This window comes from Phascolarctos cinereus, unplaced genomic scaffold, assembly GCF_003287225.1.
Source record: "Phascolarctos cinereus isolate Bilbo 61053 unplaced genomic scaffold, phaCin_HiC Scaffold_2;HRSCAF=192, whole genome shotgun sequence".
NCBI lineage: Eukaryota > Metazoa > Chordata > Mammalia > Diprotodontia > Phascolarctidae > Phascolarctos > Phascolarctos cinereus.
Genome location: NW_027555625.1, coordinates 54,411,280 through 54,433,867, shown reverse-complemented (window position 1 = coordinate 54,433,867; position 22,588 = coordinate 54,411,280). Strand labels below are relative to the sequence as shown.

The window sequence follows — 22,588 nt, the reverse complement described above, 5'->3', positions numbered from 1 at the left end:
AAGGTTAAGTGACTTGCCCAGGTTTATACAGCTAAGTGTCTCAGAGTCAGATTTCAACGTGGCTCTTCCTGACTCCAGCACTCTATCCACTGCATCATTTATGAGCCTCTACAAAAAACAACAATATGAATAGGATGAAAAAGCACTCAGTAAGCACTTACTATACCCCAGGTACTGTGTGTTAAAGTGCTAGGGATACAAAATACAAAAGAAAGACAAGAAAAGGCAAAGTTCACCTGCAGGTATCTCATAAATGTCACACTCAAGCAAATTCTCTTTTCTGATTTCCGCTATAATCATGAATGAGTAATGTTCCATATCCTTTAAATGTATAAGCAATCTGCCAAATTCTGATTAACCATCTAGCTCACATTAGGAAAAGGGATGGAAAAAGTTACATAATACTTTCCAAACAACAAAAGTAAACATAATATATAGATAGCTTCCATCCTAGGTCCCAAATTTAATCTTTTTTTTTCTTTTGCTGTTACAACTACTACAATCTTATCTATTTTTAAAAATAATACATCAAACCATGCAATTCGACTAAACAGTTTTAATGTTTCTTTGTGTCCAGTTTTCAACATTGTGGGAAGCATATATGTTAACTCTGTCAGTGTGATTACAAATAAGCAGCTTTGGGGGTCAGCATGGCTTGGCTTAAAGACTATCAGGTGATAAAATACTCAAGCACTGAGATCAGAGAGCAGACTGTAAATACCAATGCTATGTATTCCTTATAGCTTTGAAAGAATGATTGTAATATTAGAGAATGGAAATAAAAGACAACAAGAAGACAATATGACCAGCCTTGAATTCATTTCAACAATGTATAAATGCTGGGAATAAACAGATATAAAACAGACCCTGATTTAAGGGAAAGAGACTGAGATACACATAATAAAATATTAGAGAGTGATAAATGCAATAAGAAAATAGAGACACTAGGGGATCAGGAAAGGATTCATTCAGAATATTAGGAGTTACGATCTATTTTTCAAACAGATTTGAAAGTGATTTTCCTTAAATGCAGGTCTGGCCATGTCACTGCCCTGCCCAACAAATTTCAGCAGCTTCTTGCTGCCTCTAGCATACAATATAAAGCTCCTTTGTTTGGCTTTTAAAGACCTTTGCAACTTGGCTCATCCTATCTTTCCAGCTTCATTGTATATTCTTCCCTTCCTGGACATGAAAATCCAGGCAAACTGGCCTTCTCTTCTTTAGTCCCATATTTCTCACTCCATCTCCTCCATCTTTGTATCTTTTCCCTAACCTTTCCCTTTGTTTGTAATGTACTCCCTTCTTCACCTCTACCTCAAAGAATCCTACCTTGTCTTTATTCCATACGTATCACCTCCTAGAAAAGGATGCAAGGTCCTTGAGAGCAGGGATTGTTTTATTCGGTTGTTGTTGTCTCCCTAATGTCTGCCATTTAATATAGGCTTGCTGATTGATGGATCAGACCATATTTGGAATATTATTATCAGGTGTGCTAGGTGATGCAGTGGATAGAGTACAGGGCCTGGAGTCGAGAAGACTCATCTTTGTGAGTTCAAATCCAGCTTTGAACACTTACTAGCTGTGTGACTCTGGAAAAGTCATTTAACCCTGTTTGCCTCAGCTTCTTCATCTGTCAAATGAGCTGAAGAAGGAAATGGCAAAACCACTCTAGTATCTTTGCCAAGAAAACCGCAAAGGGTTTGGGGGCAGCTAGGTGATACAGTGGATAGAGCACTGGGCTTGGAAATCAGGAGACTCATCTTTATAAGTTCAAATCTGGCCTCAGATACTTACTAGCTGTGTGACACTGGGCAAGTCCTTCACTCTGTTTACCTCAGGCTGGAGAAGGAAATGGCAAACTACTCCAGTATCTCTGCCAAGAAAACTCCAAATGACATCACAAAGAGTTGGACATGACTGAAAAATGCCTGAACAAATCAGGTTTGGGCAATAACATTTTAGAAAGACTGTTAAGCTAGACAGTGCCCAGCATGACCAGAACAACTCATAAGACTATAGGAGACTTAGGAGTTAGGTGGTAAACATAGCAACTACCTTCAAGTACTGAAGAGATTACTATGTGGAAACAGGACTGGGATGGTTCAGTTTACTCCCAGAAGGTTTAACTAGAAGCAATATGTGGCAATTTTAGCTCCATGTACAGAAAAACTTCCTGACCATCAACGTTACCCATAAGTGTAAAGGGCTGCTGGGCTGCCCCAGGAGGAGTGGGATGGCTCTCATTAGAGGCTGTCATGCAAAGACTGGACAACAATGTGTGTGGTATGTTATGGAGGAGCTTCTTGATCAAATATAGTTTTTAACTCTTTGTTTATTTATTTATTTATTTATTTTTGATGGGGCAATGGTGGTTAAGTGACTTGCCCAAGGGCACACAGCTAGTAAGTGTCAAGTGTCTGAGGCCAAATTTGAACTCAGGTCCTCCTGACTCCAAGGCCAGAGCTTTATCCACTGTGCCACCTGGCTGCCCCTTAACTCTTTAACAGTAAAAATTCCTGAGCTTTGATGAGGGCATATCAGTACTGGGTTAATTTCCCTCCCTAACTAAAAACTGCAGAAAAATAAGAAGCATGTGAATTCACAACAACCAGTTTGGAGACCTATTTATCTACTGATTAGGTATGGTTTTGAGACAAGCGGGATAGTGCCTGGACCTTTGAATTAACTGATATAGGAACTTCTGAATAAAAAAAAAAACCCTCTATGCCAAGTACCCTTCTCTGCAGCTCACAGTCGTAAGAGAGTGGCCTTGAGCACTGAGAGGTTAAATTTCTCCCCTGGATCAAACAGTTAGAATGTGTCAAGAGGTATGCTATGGACCCAAATTTTTCTGATTCCAAGACCAATTCTTTATCTGCTATGCCATAATAAATCTCACTTTGAGAGAAAATTTAATCAAAATGACAACGACCAATTTTCAGCATCTATTAAAGAATATTTATCATTCAACAAATTAAAGATTAAAATATCTATGCTTTATGCAAATTAAACTAAAGGATTATTTGCTGATAATATCCAAAAGACCTGGTCATTTCAATTGAATAAATATTCAATAAGTATCTACTATGAACTCTATGCTAGGTGCTAAGGACCATATAAGATGAAACGATATAACACACTACCCTTCCTTTAAAGAGCCTACAATTCTGGGGGGGGGGGGGAATTAGAGAAACCTCAAAAATACTTAAGAATGAAAATGTATTCTTTTTTTTTTTAATTTTTCACATGTGTTTTTAAAACTTTGGGTTACAAATTTTCTCCCTTCCCATCCACCCTCATTGAAAAGGCAAGAATCTCGATACAGGTTATAGATGTGTAGTCAAATAAAACATTTCCATAGTAGTCATGTTGTGAAAAACTAAGTATATTTCCCTTCATCCTATCCTACCCTCCATTTATTCTATTCTCTCTTTTGACCCTGTCCCTTCTCAGAAGTGTTTGCTTTTGATTATTCCCTCCCCCAATTTGCCCTCCCCTTTATCAACCCCCTGCTCTCTTGTCCTCTTCCCCCCTTATTTTCCTGTAGGGTCCATACCCCATTGTGTATGTTATTCTCTCCTTAAGCCAAATCCTATGAGAAGAAGATTCACTCATTCCCTCTCACCTTCCCCTATTTCCCCTCCACTGTAAAAGCCTTTCCTTGTCTGTTTCATGTGAGATAATTTATCCCATTCTATTTCTTCCTTTCTCCTTCTCCCAGTATAATCCTCTCTCACCCCTTATTTTTATTTTCCAGATATCACCCCTTCATCTTCAACTCACCCTGTGCCCTCTATCTATCTATCTATTCATACACATAATTTTTTTTCCCTTCCACTAGCCTAATACTGACAAAGGACTCATGAGTTACAAATATCATCTTAACCTGCAGGAATGTAAACAGTTCAACCTTAATAAGTCTCTTACAATTTCTCTTTCTTGTTTACCTCTTCCATGTTTCACTTGAGTCTTGTATTTGAAAGTCAAATTTTATATTCAGCTCTGGTCTTTTCCTCAGGAATGCTTGAAAGCCCCCTATTTCACCGAATGACCATTTTTTACCCTGAAGGATTATACTCAGTTTTGCTGGGTAGGTGATTCTTGGTTGCAATCCTATCTCCTTTGCCCTCTGGAATATTATACTCCATATCCTCCAGTCCTTTAATGTAGAAGCTGCTAAATCTTGTGTTATCCTGACTGTGTTTCCGCAATACTTGAATTGTTTCTTTCTGGACGCCTGCAATATTTTCTCTTTGACCTGGGAATTCTGGAATTTGGCTACAATATTCCTAGGAGTTTTTCTTTGGGGATCTCCTTCAGGAGGTGATCGGTGGATTCTTTCAACTTCTATTTTGCCCTCTGGTTCTAAAATATCAGGGCAGTTTTCCTTGCTAATTTCTAGGCTCTTCTTTTGATCATGGCTTTCTGACAGTCCAATAATTTTTAACTTCTCTCTCCTTGATCTATTTTCCAGGTTAGTTGTTTTTCCAATGAGATATTTCACATTTTCTTCTATTTTTTCATTCTTTTGGATTAGTGTTACAGTGCCTTGATTTCTCAAATTGCCATTAGCTTCCACTTCCACTTTTAGGGCATTCTTCTCCTCAATGACTTTTTGGACCTCTTTTGCCATTTGGGTTAGGCTATTTTTTAAGGTGTTATTTTCTTCAGTATTTTGTTTGTTTTTGGTCTCCTTTAGCATCACTCTCAGTTTTTCCTCTACTTCTCTTACTTGCTTCTCAAAATCCCTTTTGAGCTCTTCCATGGCCTGAGACCAATTCATATTTTTCTTGGAGGCTCTGGATGCAGGAGCTTTGGCTTTGTTGTCTTCTTCTGGTTGTGTTTTGATCTTCTTTGTCACCAAAGTAAGACAACACAGTCTGACTCTTTGCAAGGTTTGCTCATGATCCCAGTCAATTACTTGCGTTATAAACTCTTTGTTAAGGTAGGGGTTCATTTCCAATCTGGAGAATGTACTGTCCCAAGCTTCAGGGGTTTTGTGCAGCTGTTTCAGAGCTAATTCTAGGGACCTGTAAATTTTCAGTTCTTCCAAGGTGCTATGATCAAGGGCAAGGTGTTTACTCCTTTCCGGCCTGTGCCTGGTCTATGAGTGACCACAAGCACTCTTTTCTATCATGGAACTGTGAGAAGATTTTCTCTCCACAGCCACTACAAGCTCCACCATGCCAGCGCTCCTCCTCGCCCCAGGACAGCCACCCAGAATCGGGACCCAGATCCAAGCAGGGGCAAAACAAAGAGAATCCTGCACCAGCAGAGATTCCTACAATCCCCCTCAGTCTGTGGGCCAGAAGCTCAGGAGGCAGCCGCTACCCCAGGGCTGAGTTTGGGGAATCAGGCTGGGACCCTGTGCCTCTCCCTCACCGCTGAAACAGACCCTTTCCACCGACCTTCTAAGTTGTCTTTGGCGTTCATGGGTTGAGAAGTCTGGAAACCGCCACATCTGCCTGCAATTCAGTCCTCTGAGGCCTGCTTCAGGTTCACTGTGGTCTGCGTGCCCACGCTAAACTGCGCTCCTCTTGCTGCCCGGTACGATATACCTTTCTGATCAACCATCCAAGGCTGTCTTGGACTGTAAATTTGTTTCACTCTGTCTTTTTGTGGGTTCTGCTGCTTTAGAATTTGATTGGAACCATTTTTTATAGGTATTTGGATGGGGTTTGGGGGAGAGCTCAAGCAAGTCACTGCTTTTACTCCACCATCTTGGCTCCACCTTGCAAAAATGTATTCTTTTGTCATGTTGGATGATTAACTTAAAAATTTTAAAAGAACCAAAAAATGAATAAAATGGAATGATATATTCATCTTAATTGTAGAGATGACTCTATTCAACTACTAAAATTATTAGGCACAAGACAGCTGTTCTTGACTACATTAAAACAAAAAGGAATAAGAATGGAAAAATGTTTATAGCTAATACAGCAAATATAAACTTGGCATCTGTTAAAAATTTACAAAGGTAAGTCATAGTTCACAATGGATAAAGGGTCCAAGGTAAGGAAAAGGATATCTCAAAGAAGAAAACACAAATGATTAAGTGATCACTTGGAAAAAATGTTTACCCTCACTAATAATCAAAGAGATGCAAATTAAAACAACTCTGAGTTACCCTCAGTTCATAAGATGGACAAAAATGATTAAGAAAAATGAAATCAGTGGAGTTGTAGAAAAAGAAATATACTTATTTTGGAGATCAACCTGGTAGTATGAAGGAAAAGCTACAAAAATAATCAGAGCCCTTTACCCATGATATTATTAGAAATATACAGTGAATTATTATCAAATCAATAAAAAAAAGATGTTTGAAGATTTTCACAGCAGAATTATTTATAATGGCATGAAACTGAAAATAATAATGGCTAGCATTTATATAGCACTTCAAATTTTGCAACATGCTTTACAAATATCTCATGTGATTCTTAAAACAATCCTGTGAAGGTAGGTGCTATTATCTCTATTTTACAGTTAAGGAAACAAAGGCAGACAGAGTCAACCTATGTCTGCAACTTGCCCAGGATGATCACACAGGTGGTGTCCGAGACCAGAACTGAACTCTGGTCTTCTTGACTACAAGGTCTATCCCTATGCACTGTCCCTATCTGATAATTTAACAGTTGTTGCTGGTTTTAGTGGTTGTTCAGGCCTGTCTGACTCTTCATGAACCTGTGGACCATAGCACACCAATACTGTCCATGGGGTTTTCTTGGCAAAGATACTGGAATAATTTGCCATTTTCCTCTCCGGTGAATTAAGGCAAACAGAGGTTAAGAGGCACAAAGCTAGTAAGTATCTGAGGCCAGAGCTGAACTCAGCAGGGAGGTCAGACAACTGGTCAGAAGGAGATTACATGGGACCCTTTGCTGGCACTGGGAGCAGGGCTCTGTTGCACTGCCCATTAACAGTCTGGAGTTGCAGCCTCAGGGTGAGGAGGAACACTAGCAAGAACAGGGACTGTGCACACAATCCCAGAAAAGCAAAGAGTGCCTGTGGTCACTCACCAGACCTGAGCACAAGTCAGGACAGCAGCGACCATGCTTCTCTTTACATCATACCACCCTGGAAGAACTTAAAACTTACTGAAAGTATCAGCATGAAAAACCTGAAGCTTGGGACAGTAACCCCTCCAACCCAGAAGCAGAGCTCAACTTTAAAATGCAAAGTTAAAATCAAACATAGGCCAGAGAAATGGGCAAACATAAAAAACGAACCTGACCACAGAAAGTCACTACAGTGACAGGGAAGAGCAAAACACAAACTCAGAAAAAGACAACAACGTCAAAACAGCTACATCCAAATCCTCAAACAAAAATGTGAATTGGTCTCGCTCCCCCCACCCAAAAAAAAGAGTTTTTAGAAGTGCTCAAAAAGGATTTTAAAAACCAAGTAAGCAGGTAGAGGAAAAATTGGCAAAAGAAATGAGAGTAATGAAAGAAAATCATGAAAAAAAAGTCAATAGCTTGATAAAAGAGGCACAAAAAAAAGTACTAAAGGAAGTAACACCTTATAAAACAAAATAGGCCAAATGGTAAAAGAGGCCAAAAATCCACCAAAGAGAAGAACTACTTAAAAAGCAGAATTGGCCAAATGGAAAAGGAGGTACAAAAGCTCACTGAAGAAAATAATTCCTTAATAATCAGAATTGAGTGAGTGGATGCTAAATGATGCCATGAACATTAAGAAACAATAAACAAAATCAAAAGAATGAAAGCATAAGACAATTTTATCTCACTGGAAAAACAACTCACCTGGAAAATAGTTCTAGGAAAGATAATTTAAGGATTATTATACTATCTGAAAGCCCTATCAAAAAAGAAGCCTAGACATCATCTTCCAAGAAATTATCAAGGAAAACTGCCCTGATATTATAGAATTAGAGGCCAAAACATAAACTGAAAGAGTCCACCAATCACCTCTGAAAGAGGTCCCAAAATGAAAACTCTCAGGAATATTATAGCCAAATTCCAGAGTTCCCACATCAAGGAGAAAATATTTCAAGCAGCTTGAAAGAAACAATTCAAGTATCATGGACCTGCTGTCAGGCTAACACAAGATTTAGCAGCTTTTACATTAAAGGATTAGAGGGCTTGGAACATGATATTCCAGGGGAAAGGAAGCTAGGATTACAACCAAGAATCACCTTCCCAACAAAACTGAGTTTAATCCTTCAAGGGGAAAAATGGATATTTAATGAAATACAGGACTTTTAAGCATTCCTGATGAAAAGACCAGAGCTGAACAGGAAATCTGACTTTCAAATATAAGACTCAAGAGAAGCATACAAAGGTAAACAGGAAAAGAGAAATCATAAGGGATTCAATAAGATGAACTGTTTACAATCCTATATGGGAAGATGATACCTGATCACCTAAGAACTTTATCATTAAGAAGGCAGTCAGAAGAAGTATACATAGACAGAGGGCATGGATGTGAGTTGATTATGATGAGGTGGTGCCCAAACAAATAAAATTGGGGGTGAGAAAGAGGGATGCACTGGGAGAAGGGGGAAGTAAGAGGTAGAATGGATTAAATTAAAACAGAAGTAGATAGCAGAAGGGATTACATGATTTAGACATAAAGGGGTGATACAATAAGCAAATTAGGGGAGCATGGAGCTGGCAGATCTATGAATAAGGGAAAAACTTATGACCAAACAAGAGAAAGTGAACATTATAGGATGTAAAATGGATAGTATTGATTACATTAAATTAAAAAGGCTTTGTACAAACAAAACCAATGCAGTCAAGATTAGAAGAAAAACTAGGGGAAAAAATTTACAGAAGTTTCTGTGATAAAGGCTTCATCTCTCATAAATATAGAGAATGGAGTCAAATTTATAAGAATATCAGTCATTCCCTAACTGACAAATGATTGAAGGATATGAACAAGCAGCTTTCAGAAGAAGTAACCAAAGCTATCTACAGTCATTATGAAGAAATGCTCTAAATCACTTTTGATTAGAGAAATGCAAATCAAAACAACTCTAAGGTATTACTTCACAACTATCAGACAGGCTAACATGACAGAGAAGGAAAATGACAAATGTTGGAGGGGATGTGGGAAAATTGGGACACTAATGCACTATTGATGGGACTTGTGAACTGATCCAACTATTGGCAATTTGGAACTACGCCCAAAGAGCTATAAAATTTGATCATACCCTTTGACCCAGAAATACCACTACTAGGTCTGCATTCCAGAGAGATTAAAATAAAACAGAAACACGACAAAAAAGGAAAAAGACCTATATGTACAAAAATATTTATAGCGGCTCTTTTTGTGGTGGCAAAGTATTGGACATTAAGGGGATAACCATCAATTGGGTAACGGCTAAACAAACTGTGATATATGATTGTGATGAAATACTACTGTACTCTTAAAAAACAATGAGCAGGAAACACTTTGAGGAAAACCTGGAAAGGATTATATGAACTGATGCAAAATGAAGTGAGCAGAACAAGGAGAGCATTGTGCACAGTAACAGCATACTGCAATGATGATCAACTATGAATGACTTAGCTTTTCTCAGCAATACAATGATCTAACACAAGTCTGAAGAATTTATGATTTAAAAAAAGCTATCCATCTCCAGAGGAAAACTGATGGAGTTTGAATGCAAATGGAAGCACACTTTTTTACTTTTTCTTTTTTTCTTCCACAATATAACTAATATGGAAACATATTTTGCATGAACGCACATGTATAACCTATATCAAATTGCGTGCCTTCTCAATGTGGGGGTGGGGTGAGGTGTGCAGAGTGGGGAAGGGGAGGGAAGGAAATTTGGAAGGCAAAATTTCAAAAAATGAATGTAAAAAATTGTTTTTACATGTAGTTAGAAAAAATATTAAAATAAAGAAAAATTTTACTGGGTCAATAGTTCATGCCCTCTTTTTTGTGGCGGGGAATGGGGTGGTGCGAGAGGCAATTAGGGTTAAGTGACTTGCCCAGAGTCACACAGCTAGTAAGTGTTATGTGTCTGAGGCCGAATTTGAATTTAGGACCTCCTGACTCCAGGGCTGGTGCTCTATCCATTGTGCCACCTAGCTGCCCCTAGTTTATGCCCTCTTAATTCATATACTACATTAACTTGCAGAGAATCTTCCTAGTTATTAGTCAGGTATATGCCTATAATACTAACATAGGTATATTGTTTATAAAAAAAAAAAACCGGAGCCATTCCCCCAGCTGAATTAGTGATCTACGATAGCTCTTAAAAAAGAAAGACTAACTCCAGAAAGGCTAAACAGAAGGTAAAACTAATTTTCAATTTATAATCTCTTAAACTATTACACATTATGCTAATCACAAACCATTCCTGTTATAGTAAGTCCTATAAGACCCTCTACTACTAGGCCAATTTATTAACTCAGTTTGAATATACAAAGTTGTATCTTGCAACATTAAAACTTCTTTAAAAAAAGAGGATTTAGATTTCAATAATTAAAAATGACTTCTTGCAATGAGTGGGGATTTTACTTTATTTTCTTTGTGTGTGAAAAGCATGGATCTTTTTTTGAAGAGCCAACTACTACCATCACCACTGCAGAAACTGGGGAGAGAAGTAGTACTCACAGAATATTTCTCTGTTTTTCAGTTATATTTCACCTGTTCAAATGCAGATGCTTTCACTCTAGGGCTCCTAATGAGCTGTTCAGCAGATTAAAGCTGGAGACTAACTCCAGCAACCTCATCTGGGTTATGATACTCAGGGTTCTCAATATAGTTATTAGCATACACCAGAGCTCTTCACACTCTGAAGTTGTGGAATGCTTCTAAGCTCTTTTTCTGCCTAAGCACCACCAATCCCTGGTACAATATGGAGGAAAGGTCTTAAAATAAATGAAAATATAGAAATGTTTCTTCCTTTGAAGAAATCCCTCTACCTTGGTTAAGACGGTTATAGGATCACAGGAACATGAACTTAGAACTTAGAAGTCACTGAGTCCAACCCTCTCATTTTATGAGGAAACTGAGGCACAGAGAAGTTAAATGATTTGCTCAGGATCAGACAGCTAGTTAATGTATGAGGCAGGACTTGAACTTAGTGATATACAAACTTATAGAGCTGTCCTGCTCTCCCACGAATATACTAGTAAAAATCTAGAAAGGCCATAAGCAGAATAATGATCAAGGAATCCCACAAGAAACAATAACCTTGCCTCATCCAGTCCAAAACTGCACAAAACTTGTTGCAATCTGTGAAATTAAAAATTTAAGAATATTACAAAGTCTGACAAAATAAAAAAGTACCAAATATAAGTTAAAAAAATTCTAATCCCTTCCTCCACCCTCCCAAAAAACAAATCAAACAAATCATTTTGAGAGTTAGAAACAGGCTTGTTTATATGGTTAAACTGAGGTATCATGGTGAAGTAGAAAGAATAACAAACTTGGGATAGGAATTAGATTCCTGGATCTGTCTTTAACTTGTTATAACCATGAGCAAGTCACTTCCCTACTAAGGATCAGCATCTCCACATGAAAATATGATCTCTCCAAGGTCCTGTTTAGCTCTAAAAGTTACATGACTGTATTTTTACATTTCATATTATAATAAGGTAATTTAATACAAAGTACCATAAAGGCAGAAAATTATCAAGGCTAGAAGTGAAGGGCTAAGAATCTCTCTACTCTGTGCTATGTGGTGATATAAAAATCTTTTTGCCTTCCTAAAACGATCTCTCAAAGTTTATATAAATGTGTGTGTGTGTGTGTGTGTGTGTGTGTGAGAGAGAGAGAGTGTGTGTGTGTGCGTGTGTGTGTATGTGTATGTAAAGAGAGAGACAGAGAGCTACAGAGATAGAGAACAAAGTCAAACTGCAGTAAAACTTCAAATAACTTGAAAAGAGACAAGAGAAGATGTGTGATACTTGTTGTCTATTATCTGGTTCTATTTTGTTAAATAAAAGGCTTTAGTAATATTTGTTATGTGTTGACAGTTAAATTTAATACAAAATATTTTTAAATTTTTATTTATAAATGTGAAATTAACCAACACTGTGGATGAAATCTTTAAATGTACATATAGTGTGCTATTATGTTTTGCTGTAGGTGGACTTTATAATTTTAAAATCAAGACATGACCGATTTTCACACTTCTAATTTAGATGGGCAACAAAAAAAACTCTGACACTACTGTCATTTCATCCAGAAGTTAAAAGAATGTAAATCAACTGCCACAAGGAATGCATGAATAAAGCATTCATCAAGCACTTACTATGTGCAAAGTACTGTGCTAACTCCTGGGGATACAAATAGAAAGTAAGAGAGTCCCTGCCTCAAGGAGCTCAAATTCTAATGAGGAAAGCAATCAGCTTCAACTCAGATGAGAGGGTGATGCCTCTTCTTTGATATCATTCTTCATTGACAAAATCAAGTCAGTTTCTGATGTTGAACTATCTGATAGCATCAAGAGCTTTGATGGCAACAATTAATTGTCTTTTCTGTGTCTTCAGGAGCTGTGGCTGCAGCACCTGCAGAAGCAGTTGCCAGGCTCCCTCCTTAGAGGGGATCCTTGCCAGGATGAGGGCTGAGGGCTCTGGACTGGAAGCCAAACTATTCCCAAGACTCTTGGGCTTAGGGTCCTCGGCTGTCTCCATCAGAGCCTGAGGGAAGATGGTAGTCAAGCTAGTGGTGGTGGTCTGACTTGTCTGGCCCATGCTGAGTCCTGTCTCTCCCTCAGGAGGCTGTGCTTACTGCTTCAGCAATGCTGGCTTGTGTGCTGCCTCTGTGTGGTGATGGCTAACAAGGTGGTAGGAATGGCTAGCCCCTTCTCCATGGGAGCTATTTCACTGGAGGACTAAAGGACCCAGAAAGCACTTTAGTCAGCAAACATTTGGCTTACTTTTCAGATGGAGAGAGGTGGCTGCCAAAAGTATCACTGGGTTAGAATATAAACTTCTCTATAAAAGGATGATGATGGATGATGATTATAGCAATAACATTAATAAGGCACAGTAGAAGGTAAAACCAATTTAAGGAAAGCTTGGCAAAGATACTCAACTAGGCAAAGTCATCCCAAGAACCCAAGTCATTCTCAAGGATGAAAATGGAAAGATGACAAACAAGAAAAATGGGAAGATTTCAAATTCCATTTCCACAAAACTGTTTTCTCCAACAAAGACAGTAGAACCAACACACGTGGAAACTAACATCACAATCCCTGAGACAGCTATAGAGCAGGAGTTCTTAGCCTGTTTTGTACCACAGACACCTTCAAAAGACTGCTGAAGCTGATAGGCCAGTTCTCAGAATAATGCTTTTAAATAATTAAAGGAAAAAGAATAAATTTCAGTTAGATGTTAGTAAAAATAAAGATGTAATTTCTTCTCATATAAGTTCATGGACTCCAGCTTACAAACCTCTGTCACAGAGAAAAAGAAATAGCACTAAATGGAATAAAAGTAAGAGAAGCAGCTAGCCTGGACCAAATGTGCAGAGGCAATCCTTGCTGGAAATTATATAATTATGAGGCTATTGAGGGACTAATTTACAAGATAACTGAATGAAGGGAAGATACCAAAGGTATGGGGAAAAAACTCAGATCTTATTAATACTGAAAAGAAGTGAAAGAATATCAATAACTACCAACCTGTATGCCTACTCTTTTATCTATATAAAATCTTTATGAAAGTCATCTATACAAAAATGGAGGGCATTAACGAGAAACATGCAGCTGCTTTCAAGTGATATTCCACAATAAACTATGACTTTCATCATCTCACAATTGAAAGACATAGAAAATATGAGATCCAATCATGTTTAGTGTCTGTTGATTAAGGAAAAACATTTAATTAGGGACAACAAAAGCTGCCTTTTGCCACAGCTTATCTCCCGTCTCATACATCAGGTTGATCTGGAATTTCTTGGAAAGCCTGGTAACAAAAACAATCTTTTGCAATGACATCTTGGCAATAAATACTGGCTGAAGTATAAAACCAAGGTATCTGCTTGTATACTGGAGAAGGAGGAGGATCCAGTGCAAAAGCCAGGTTATGGAGTGATATCCTGTGGATGATGAAGCTCTTCACTTCAGATGCTCCTACTTGACACTGCGCTGACGGCATTAAGCCCTAAAACCCAGCAGAGATTCCTAGCAGAGTCAGCAGCCACTCAAAGGAGTTTGGTCTGTCCATCCACAAAGGAAAGACCACAATGGATGAAGAACTCCCACTGCCCAAATATCAAAATATATTTTGTATAGACGTACCCTATAAAAGCTTGTCCAACAGTATGTATATCTGGGACAAAGAGACAAGAAAATGGGTTAAGTTCAACCTTGAAACCAAAGGAGAGAAGATGCTTTGTTGCTCTCAGGAAATTATAAAGCTGTTTTACTGAATGCAAGTTTCCCATGAAAACAAATGTCCACCTTTTTGATACTCACATTTTACCAATATTGCTATATGACAGTGAAACATATAATACCACTGCCTGCTGCCTCTGGAGAACTAAAGAGAAGTGTCACACAAAGGGCAACAGACAGGTACATGACAGGTGTGAGCAGGCTCTAACACATAACCAATGAGGAACTTTGGAGAACTTAAATTCTGTTTATTAGTCAAAGAAGTGGTTTAAGGTAGAAAAAAAAAAAAAGATCCACCATCACACCAAGATAGTGAAAGTACAACTTTTCCTAGCACTCAGTTTACTTGCGCAGAGGATAATGTTGGTAACTCTTAAAGAGATCGTGAAGTTTAAAGCCTCAGCCTCATTCAAGGTTTCCATTTGTTTCCCAAAAGGAAAGTGAATTTTATTGACATCAAAGTGACATTAAGTGTTGGAGAAAAGATACAAAATCAGGTTTTCCAATTACAAATCCAGTGCTCTTCCCACATCTTGAACACTTTACTTTTACTGAAAGTAAATTTCCTAATCAAAACATATCCACATTCAAATATATATATAAAAAAAAAGCAACAACCCCATTCCAAAATAAAAAATAAATTTTGGTTGGTTCATCCACATCTCTGGCCCTCCCCATTAGTGCATTTAATCATGAGATAATCATATGTCATTTTGGTACTATGTGATCTATTTTAATAGAGTTCACTGTAACCAACCATTTTGGAGGAGAAAATAGCTAAATCTGGAGAGAGATCAAACTTGAAGAGCAGTTCACTGCTTATTTCCCACCACCCTAAACTTCTCTGGATTTCATCACACCCCTGAACTGAGAACCCTCCTCCTTGCCTCTTCAGCTTCTTTTTGTGTGTTTTCTTCCTCTCTTAGATTGTGAACCCTTGAAGACCAGGATTGTCTCTTGCCTTTCTTTGCATCTCCAGTGCTTATCACAGTGCAAAACATGTAGCAGATGCTTAATAAATGTTTATTGACTGACTGTTAAAAACTGAAAAACAAATATATGTAAATCAGAGTAGCCATGATTTGATTAAGCTCTCCACTCTTCTCCCATCATCTATGTGAGCTACAGGCTTTTTTGAGGGCATAATGGACTAAACTCTACTAAAACTAGGGACAAATACAAGTCAAGAGGTTGACTAAGAAAATCTAAATGGTGGTATTGTAAGAAAAGGTATGTCATGTCCTGATAAAGAAGCAACAGCCAAGTATTGGAAGGATATCTATAGTTAGGACATGAGTTCTAGTGGCAGAATACAACAGGGAAAGGAAAAAAATAAAAAAGGAAAATCTTAAATTCACTCAAGTTAGATTAGTTTTTCTTTAAAGGTTATTGAAACTGTCTTTAAGATTTAATTGGTTCAGGGGACTAAAGTTCAGGCTGTTAATGTGCATGAGTACAAATACTGCATGTGTTTCCTGCACAGACAAGATGCTTGATGATCAGACTGCCATGAGCAACAGAATACATCAGCTGAATTAATACCGTCTCCTCACTGAATAGCCGTATTTAATATCCTTACTCTGCTACTATTAAGTAAATTTCCCTTTTGTTAACTAGTAAATGTCCCATAAATATCATATTGTTCTAATTTTGACCCTAACTACCAGAATTGAGTCAGGTCTTTTCCTACAACTCCCAGGAGAGATATCCAGAATGAGACAACTACCCCAAGACAGTTTTGAGAAGTGAAAAGAATGGTAACAACTTCTGAAGTGAGATGAGTTACTCAAACTGGGATATGGATAAGGACCATGCACCAGAAGACAACGTGGGGTTACATATTTAGGAAGAGGTATGGTGGAAATCTAGAAGCAGCTAGATAGCTCAGCAGATAGAGTGTTGGGCCTGAAATCAGGAAAACCTGAGTTCAAATTCAGCCTCTGACACTTACTAGTTGTGTGACTTTGGGCAGGTCATTTAATGCTTGCCTTAGTCCACTGGAGAAGGAAATGGCAAACTCCTCCAATATCATTACTAAGAAAACCTATAGACAGCATGGTCCACGAGGTCACAAAGAATATGACAAAACTGAAGAGCATCATGGTGGAGATCACCAAGCAAACAGATTTCTTAGGGTGAGAGATTCATTATCCTCTAAGGTTGTATTGAGTAGGAAAAGAAGTGTTTCTAACAATAATAATAATAATGATAATGATAGGAATAGGAATAATATCAGCTAGCAACCATATAGTACTATAAGACTTTAAAAGTACTTTACAAATATTATCCAACCCATGATGTAGGTCCTATTATTATCCTCATTTTATAGATAAAGAAAATGAGGCAGCCAAAAATTAAATGATTTAACTTGGGTCACAAAGCTAGGAAATGTTTCAGGCAGAGTCTAAATTCAGGTCTTCATGACCATAAGTTCAACGGTGTACCTACTGAGTCACCTAGATGCCTAGCTTCTAGAGTTATATTTATTTTTAGCTATATAAATCTCTGTAGAGGTGAGAGGAGTTGGTTCTCTATGGGTATCTGAGAGGGTAGGACTCTACCAAGTTTATCTCCTTTAAGAAATGTTAATGAATTAGGAAATCCCCTAGAGAGCATTCCCATAGTTTTTACTGTACCTCTAACAATGTCAGATAATTTGTTATTCTCTAACTTAAACTTATTCTCTAACTTAAAACCTATTCCTGTATAACAAAGGTTTCTCACTCTGGTAATTCTACATTTTCCACAAAGCCATTCACTAAATGAGTTCTGCTTTTAATTTTGCTACTGATTTCCATGACTTTTAAAAAGCTAATTAAATCCTGACTATCAACCAGGCCACTATACGTAATACAGAGTTAAAAGAGGTACCAAAGAGGTACCAAGAGTACCAAAGTACTAGTTTTGGAAACATGAAGTTATTTGATAAAAAATTATTATATCTTTTCAAATCAAGTAAACTTTCACCTACGGGCAGCTAGGTGGTACACTGAATAAGTACATGGCCTAGAGTCAGGAAGACTCATCTTGGTGAGTTCAAATCTGGCCACAGACACTTAATAGCTGTGTGGCCCTGGGCAAGTCACTTAACCCCTTTTGCCTCAGCTTCTTCATCATTAAAATAAGCTAGAGAAGGAAATAGCAAGCCACTGCAGTATCTTTGCCAAGAAAACCCAAATGGCATCATGAAGAGTTGGACATAATTGAAACAACTGAAGAACAAAAAACTTTCACCTTCTAAGTCTACACTTAAACAAACCTAATTTTGGACTTACCTTTAGAGTGTTTTCCTGAAGGCCTCTTGGGTAAAGACTCCTCAATGGAATGTGCTGATGTATGTAGTGCATTTTCCAAACTGTTACCAACACTATTTATAGGGGTCTCTGCTCTTGGGGTGACCTAAGGGAATAAAAACAAGTATATAATAACTCTGCTTTTTCAATTTTTTTTTCCATTAAAAAGTTAATTTAAATTTTTCTTCTTGCATAACTGTACCCACAGAATACAACTAGCTGATAGTAGCAAATCTTGGGTTAGTATATAGTTTTGTAACTTTTAGTAAACTGATTTCTTAACTTGAAATCATAGCCTAATGAGTAAGAATTAGTATTTTTAAAAACTATTTCTGTATATTACAGATTTTAGGATTCCTTCAGTTTTATGCTTAACAATCAACAAGCATTTTTTTAAGCATTTACTATGTGCATAAACTGTATTAGGTGCTAGAGATAACAATGACAAAAATCCAACTGTCCCTCTTCTCAAGGAGCTTACATTCTTTCAAAAGAAACAATTCATACACATATAAGCAAATACAAAGTATACTCAAAGTAAAAGGCAGCAAGCAAGGTGGCAGGGGTGGGGAATCTGTGGCCCCAAGACCACATGTGGCCCTCTAGCTCCTCATGTACAGCCCTCTGAACCCAAACTTCACCAAACAAATCCAGCAGGTTCCCCATCCCTGGAGTGAATTGAGCGATGGATTTGGAATCAGAGGGTCTAGGTTTAAAATTCTAATTCTACCAGGTTATTATCTGTGAGAACATGGGCAAGTCAAGCAACATCTCTGGCCTCAGTTTCCTCATCTACCCAATAAAGGGGCTGGACTCGAAGATATACAGCGCAATGTCTCTTCTGGCTCTACAATCCTATGACTCACTCCATAGAGAACTGATTTTGTGAGCCATGGTGGAAGTCACCTGGCAGAAAAGGATTTGCTTTTGGAGGCCAAGGCTACAGCAAAGATAAACTGTTAGTGAAAGAGATAGGAATGAATTACCCACATCTCTACTACAGCAGGGATCTGTGAACTTTTAAAAACATTTTCGTAACTGTATTTCAATACAATTGATTTCCTTTTTAAATTCCATGTGACTTATTTTATGCATCTAAAACATTATTCTGAAAAGGGGTCCATAAGTTTCCCCAGACAGCCAAATGGGTAAAGAAGACCCCCTATGCTAGCAAGCACAAATAACTTCTGGGATGTTAAGAAGCACTTTAAAAGGCCACTGACAACAGGTAAGTAACTTGGGTCAGGATGAGGCAAACCAGAAGCAATACGGAAGTTGGAAATTTGTATTCTTCCTCCTCCTCCTTCAAAAAGCCCCACCGTTTTAATCCATGTAAGGGTCTGAATGACTTTTATGGGAATTATCCATCATTTTATATTACCTAAGTTATATTAAACATAGACAAAATTAGTCATAACCATATGTGAAGATAGGAAAAGAAATAAGTTTATTCTCTGCCTTTCACCACTCAAAACTGATGTATTCCACTTCAGATAATCTTTATTTCAAAATGCAATGTCTTTAAAGTCTTCAACCTACTTCCTCTCTTCCCTCCTCTAATCCCATTAAATTTAACAAATTATCAATTCTGTTTTGTAGGCAAAAAATGAAAAACTCTAGAGACAATTTCTCTACCACATATAATAAAAGTAGAAGTTATGCTACTGATACAGCACATCAAGGAAAAGGTCACAGAATTTTAAAGGGAAGTTAGAAAAATGTTTTAACCTTTTGAATGTGTTCAAGTTTCCTTCAAACTGCCACAAAAGGGGCTTTCTATCTATTACCTTTTTTCCTGCTAATTAAATGTGCTTTTCTTTGTGTACTAGCATTCAAGATGGAAAAAGTAGTGTTTCACCCATTTTATTTTTCTGTTGTTTAATTCTTAGGCTTGCAGTAATTTCCTGGCATTTATTTTCCCCATTGGTTTCAGCTCCAATATAGATCAGCCTGAGAATCTGGTTATCACTTACAACATTCTTCCTACGAGAAAAATGTGTTCCAAAACAATTTACAAACTTTAAAAATACAACTAATTTTGAGCAAAGTCAGAAATGCACATGCCTACCAAATCACTCCTTTCTCCCAATCTTGTTACTACTTTAAATGTCCAGAATTACATCTGGACATTTAGTTAAGAGTTTTGGAAGAAAGGAAAAAATGATAATACAGATCCAAGGAAATGTTAATATGTTAATGTTAATATGTGTATATATAGATTTAAATTACCTCAATTGATTTTTAACCTTTTTCAGAATAGTCTCGTAAGCACAGGACTTCCTCCCCACCCTTCATTTTAGGGAAACAGAATCCTAGTATCCATAGACATCACAACATCATGGAAGGAGACATCTAGTCTAAACCTTTCCTGTGACAGACAATGAACTCTTTCTGAGAGAGAAGCACAGGATCATAGAGAGCTGGCAGAGACCTTTAGGGGCCACCCATTCCAATGCCCTCATTTTGCAGATGAGGGACTGAGACCCAGAGAGGTACTAGTGACTTGCCCAACATCCCACAGATAACAAGCATCAGATCTGATTATGACACACTGGGTTCCCTGACTTCTTTCCACTGCACCATGTTATTTCAATGTCTCCCAGGCAGTAAGAGATTCCTGGGCTCCAAATCCAGTGCTCTGTCCACTATCCACTATCAACATGTGGAATTTATTTTGAAAAGTGCTTAAATGTAAAAACTTGTATCATATTACTTTCTGTAGTACATATGCTGTTCTTTGCACATGAAAAGTCCGCCAAACTATTCATAGAATCTTTGCTGTTTGCCGATCAGATCTAAAAGAATTGTGCTGAACTGTCCATCCCATCCCCACTGTTTGCTAACAACAAGCATGCCTGATACTCTGCCGGGATATATGCAATTTGTGGCTATTTCTCTAGGTAAAAACGTATGACTAGGGCCTTACTAGCAGCATGTTCTAACCAAATCAGTTAACCATAAAATAAAATTATAAAACAATCCAGACATGTGGTTCTTGTTTAGCTGACCTATAAAATTAAAAGTATTACAACTTTTATTCACTTAGAATGGTACTTATACTGCCTACCTTCTGAGGAAAGTGCTTTGCAAACATTAGAATGATTATACAAATATGAGTTGTTAAAAATTGCTCAAATTGCTTTGTACTACAACAAAGTGTCAGACTGAGGCCTTTACATCAGGCATGACTGCTTTAGGGGAATAATAGGAGATCTTTAGCACATAAGCAATGTCCCAAGGTTCTGTCTTCTATCAGCCTATACTTTATGAATTACACAGTTCATGCCTTCAACTACCACTTCTATGAAGGAGAATCCAAAATCCTGTTTCTAGCTTTACCAAAGCTCTAGTTCCCATTATTTCCAACTGTCTATGAGATGTCTCTACCTGAATGACCAATCATCTAAAAAAATCAACCTTATCTTCCCTTTTCCTAACTTTCTTATTTCTGATAATGGTACTTTTTAGTCACCTAGGCTCCAAACCTTGGTACCTTTGACTCCTCCCTATTCCATGGACCCATAAATCCTGTCAGGTGGCCTCACTGATTCTTCATTCACAATGCATCTTTTATTTGCCTTCCCTTCCTTTTTACCCCATTCTCAATAACACCATTCTAGGCCTGGACCTTATTACATCACACCAAGACAGCTTTCTGAGTTTTCAGTCTCTCTTTCTCTGGTACTCCCCTCCCCCCTATATCTTTTACATAATAATGAAATTCCTCTTCCCACATTTCTGATTTTATCATTCATTCAACAAATATTCAAGTCATTCACCCCCTGCTCAAAAATCTTCAGTGGATCCTTATTACCCATATTACAAAAGTTTTAACTCTTTATCAACTGATAAATTAACAAGTATTTATGAAGTACTTATTGGCACTAGAGATACAAAGATTCAAGTAAAACAGTATGAGCCCGAGAAAAGTTTACAATCTGGCCAGGGGAGACAACACATACTTATCTAGGTAAGTACAAAAATAGATAAAAAATAACTTAGGGATGGAGCAGTATCCACTGGGGTGGAAGGCAGAACGAATGTGAAAAGCTTTTACTTAGAAGGTACCCAATCAGATAAGCCTTGAAGGAAACTAGGGATTTAGTGAGAAGTAAGGAAGAAGGACATTTCAGTAACAGGAGACAGCCAGTCCAAAAGCTCTGAAACATGAGGCGGAATATTGTGTGTACCAAAAAAGAAGGCCAATCTGGCTTGGTAGGGAGATAACATGTAAAAAGAATGGAAGGCCAAGTTGTGGAATTAGTACTCTGGAAAGAAGCCTCATTAGGCTGTCAATCAGTAGCCTCACAATCTGGTTGTAGTTTACTTTTTGGCCTTACTTTCCAGTATTTACCTACCTAAACCCTCACTCTAGTTAAAACAGCCTTGCACATTACACTGCCCACTGTAAATGTCCTTTTGACCTCCTCTCACAGTCATACCTACTGGTTTTTATAACTCTGTCCAAACCCCACCTTTCTCATGAAGTCTTTCCTGATCCATACTGCTGGAAGTATCTTTTTTCCTCTAAATTCCTCACAGAAGGCATCACGCGTGACATTTTAATCCAGTTGTTTGTTCATTTTTTCCCAACTAGATTCTCAACACAATACATTTATATATAAGAGGCCTTGAGATGATAAAATAGATATTACATGTAACCAGAAGAACTGGTTACACCAACACTTCCCCCCTCCCTTTCCTACTCAAACCTTAAAGTTCCTATTACTATAATCTCTCCTCTTCCTCTGCATCCCCTCTCCCCACTCCCTTAAGATAGTTTACCACATGATCAGATTTAGAGCAGGAAGTGATTTTACAGATAAAATCCACTGCCTTCATTCTACAGAAGAAAACAGGACCAGAGAGGTTAAACAAACTAAGGCTACCCAAGACAGTTAGTAGCAGAACTTTTGTTGGACCGTGTACCTAATACAGTGACAGCTCTTTCCACTTTTTCATTCTCCAATGG

At 37.8% G+C, this 22,588-nt stretch overlaps 1 protein-coding gene across 2 annotated transcripts in view; it reads right to left on the bottom strand.

The window, feature by feature from the left end:
• The window catches only part of ZCCHC14 (zinc finger CCHC-type containing 14), a 121,841-nt gene that overhangs the window by 65,683 nt on the left and 33,570 nt on the right, over positions 1-22,588 (bottom strand). For both annotated transcript variants that reach the window (XM_020989207.2, XM_020989208.2), the window contains exon 2: positions 17,599-17,722. In XM_020989207.2, coding sequence (XP_020844866.1) covers positions 17,599-17,722 — 124 coding nt within the window. The remainder of the gene's footprint in view (positions 1-17,598; positions 17,723-22,588) is intronic.